The sequence below is a fragment of the Sprattus sprattus genome, assembly GCF_963457725.1.
Source record: "Sprattus sprattus genome assembly, chromosome: 7".
NCBI classification, from domain to species: domain Eukaryota; kingdom Metazoa; phylum Chordata; class Actinopteri; order Clupeiformes; family Clupeidae; genus Sprattus; species Sprattus sprattus.
The window spans coordinates 3113495-3115994 of record NC_137926.1 but is presented as its reverse complement, the minus strand read 5'-3'; the positions used below and the strand labels follow the sequence as shown (position 1 = coordinate 3115994).

At 50.2% G+C, this 2500-nt stretch overlaps 1 protein-coding gene across 2 annotated transcripts in view; it reads left to right on the top strand.

Annotated features, from left to right (window-relative positions):
* tln1 (talin 1) overlaps positions 1 to 2500 on the top strand; it is a 114939-nt gene that overhangs the window by 49209 nt on the left and 63230 nt on the right. For both annotated transcript variants that reach the window (XM_080842175.1, XM_080842174.1), the window contains exon 12: positions 1413 to 1514. In XM_080842175.1, the coding sequence (XP_080698301.1) occupies positions 1413 to 1514 (102 nt within the window). The remainder of the gene's footprint in view (positions 1 to 1412; positions 1515 to 2500) is intronic.

The window sequence follows — 2500 nt, the reverse complement described above, 5'->3', positions numbered from 1 at the left end:
CTGGGGAAATACTCAGGCAAGTATTTCCTGGCAAATGACCAGAGAACTAGCAGCTGGCTCCGCTAGGTCTTAAAATCAGCCGAGAACTATCAGCCGGCTCCGCTAGGTCTTAAAATCACCAGAGGACTAGCAGCCGGCTCCACTAGGTCTTAAAACCAGTCGAGAGGACTATCAGCCGGCTCCACTAGGTCTTAAAACCAGTCGAGAGGACTATCAGCCGGCTCCGCTAGGTCTTAAAACCAGTCGAGAGGACTATCAGCCGGCTCCGCTAGGTCTTAAAACCAGTCGAGAGGGCTATCAGCCGGCTCCGCGAGGTCTTAAAACCAGTCGAGAGGACTATCAGCCGGCTCCGCGAGGTCTTAAAACCAGTCGAGAGGACTATCAGCCGGCTCCGCTAGGTCTTAAAAGCAGTTGAGAGGACTATCAGCCGGCTCCGCTAGGTCTTAAAACCAGTCGAGAGGACTATCAGCCGGCTCCGCGAGGTCTTAAAACCAGTCGAGAGGACTATCAGCCAGCTCCGCGAGGTCTTAAAACCAGTCGAGAGGACTATCAGCCGGCTCCGCTAGGTCTTAAAACCAGTCGAGAGGACTATCAGCCGGCTCCGCTAGGTCTTAAAACCAGTCGAGAGGACTATCAGCTGGCTCCGCTAGGTCTTAGTTTTCTGCTTTCTGAGGCGCAGGAGGAGGCAGGAGAGAGATGGCCTCTGATAGCGGGGCTGAGGTGGGCCAATGAGCTTTCATGAGAAGCACGCCACTGCTTAAGGTAGCTGAGCGGTGATCATAGCACACACACACACACACACACACACACACACACACACACACACACACACACACACACACACAGACGCACACACACAGACGCCACTGCTTAAGGTAGCTGAGCGGTGATCAGCAGACACACAGACACACACACACACACACACGCACGCCACAGCTTGAGTGAGCTGAGCGGTGATCAGCAGACACACACACACACACACATGAACATCAGGAATGCTTTCACTTTTAGACAGCTAGGGTGATTCGCACATAGGTAACTAGGTTAAGGACAAACTGTTGTTAATGTCTGTAGTCTTGGATAATGAGGACGGCTGTCAAAGAAGAGACATGTTCAGACACACACACACACACTTCAGCTCCCACACACACGAACATACACTGTGTTAATTTCTTAATATGTAAAACAAATGATTTGCTATATGTATTTCATTATAGAAATATTGAACAGGATGTTCAGCCTGAGGTGTGAGTGATCTGTTAACCCTGGGATCTGATTGGTTGAGGTGTGAGTGATCTGTTAACCCTGGGATCTAAATGGTTGAGGTGTGAGTGATCTGTTAACCCTGGGATCTGATTGGTTGAGGTGTGAATGATCTGTTAACCCTGGGATCTAAATGGTTGTGTCCTCAGGACTTCGGCGACTACCAGGATGGGTACTACTCCGTGCAGACCACAGAAGGAGAGCAGATCGCCCAGCTGATCGCCGGCTACATTGACATCATTCTGAAAAAGGTAACCGACACACGACACACACACACACACACACACACACACACACTCATTGACATCATTCTGAAAAAGGTAACCATGTTGGACCACTAGCCTGTGGTTAAGTGGCGTCTACTTCTTCTGTGAAGTGGATACAAATATCTCTGTGTGACTCGAACGAGCTGTAAATATCTTAAGCAAACAGTAAAAATGACCTCCCACAGGAATAAATAACTCCTGTGGTGACTGTCCTGCCAACCACACGTCTTCTGCCTTGTGCTGTGTGCAGTGGGGGTCAAGAGCAACAGTATTATGTACACACACACACACACACACACACACACACAAAAGCAACAGTATTATGATAATTATGCTAAGTTCATAGCTAGCTACTCTATACTGGGAACAGACTGCAGCTTCTGTGTGCTTACTTACTTATGTATCGACTTCTCACTCCATAGTGGAGCATAGGGTGTGTGTGTGTGTGTGTGTGTGTGTGTGTGTGTGTGTGTGTCCCTCCATAGTTGAGCACAGGCCATGGATAGTGTGTGTGTGTGTGTCACTCCATAGTGGAGCATAGGCCATGGATAGCGTGTGTTTGAAAGGCCACCATGATTTCTTGAGTTGTTGAAGGCTGCACCATCAATCCGGTAAGCTGTCGATGAATCCCGGGCAGCAGGCCCTTATGGAAGTGTGTGTGTGTGTGTGTGTGTGTGTGTGTGTGTGTGTGTGTGTGTGTGTGTGTGTGTGTGAGAGTGTGTATGCAGCAGGCCCTTATGGAAGCCAGCTGTTTTGTGTGGAGCTGCTGAGCACGTCTGCGTTCAAGAGATTTAGGGTCTTTTTCGCGCTCAGCCCCAGGGCTTGGCTGCACACACACACACACACACACACACACAGACAGTCTTTTTCGCGCTCAGCCCAGGCTGCACCTCCACGTGAATGCGCTGTGAGGAATTCCACAACAAACCGCCGTGGCTGACCTGCCGAGGAGGGGGGGGAGGGGGGGGGGT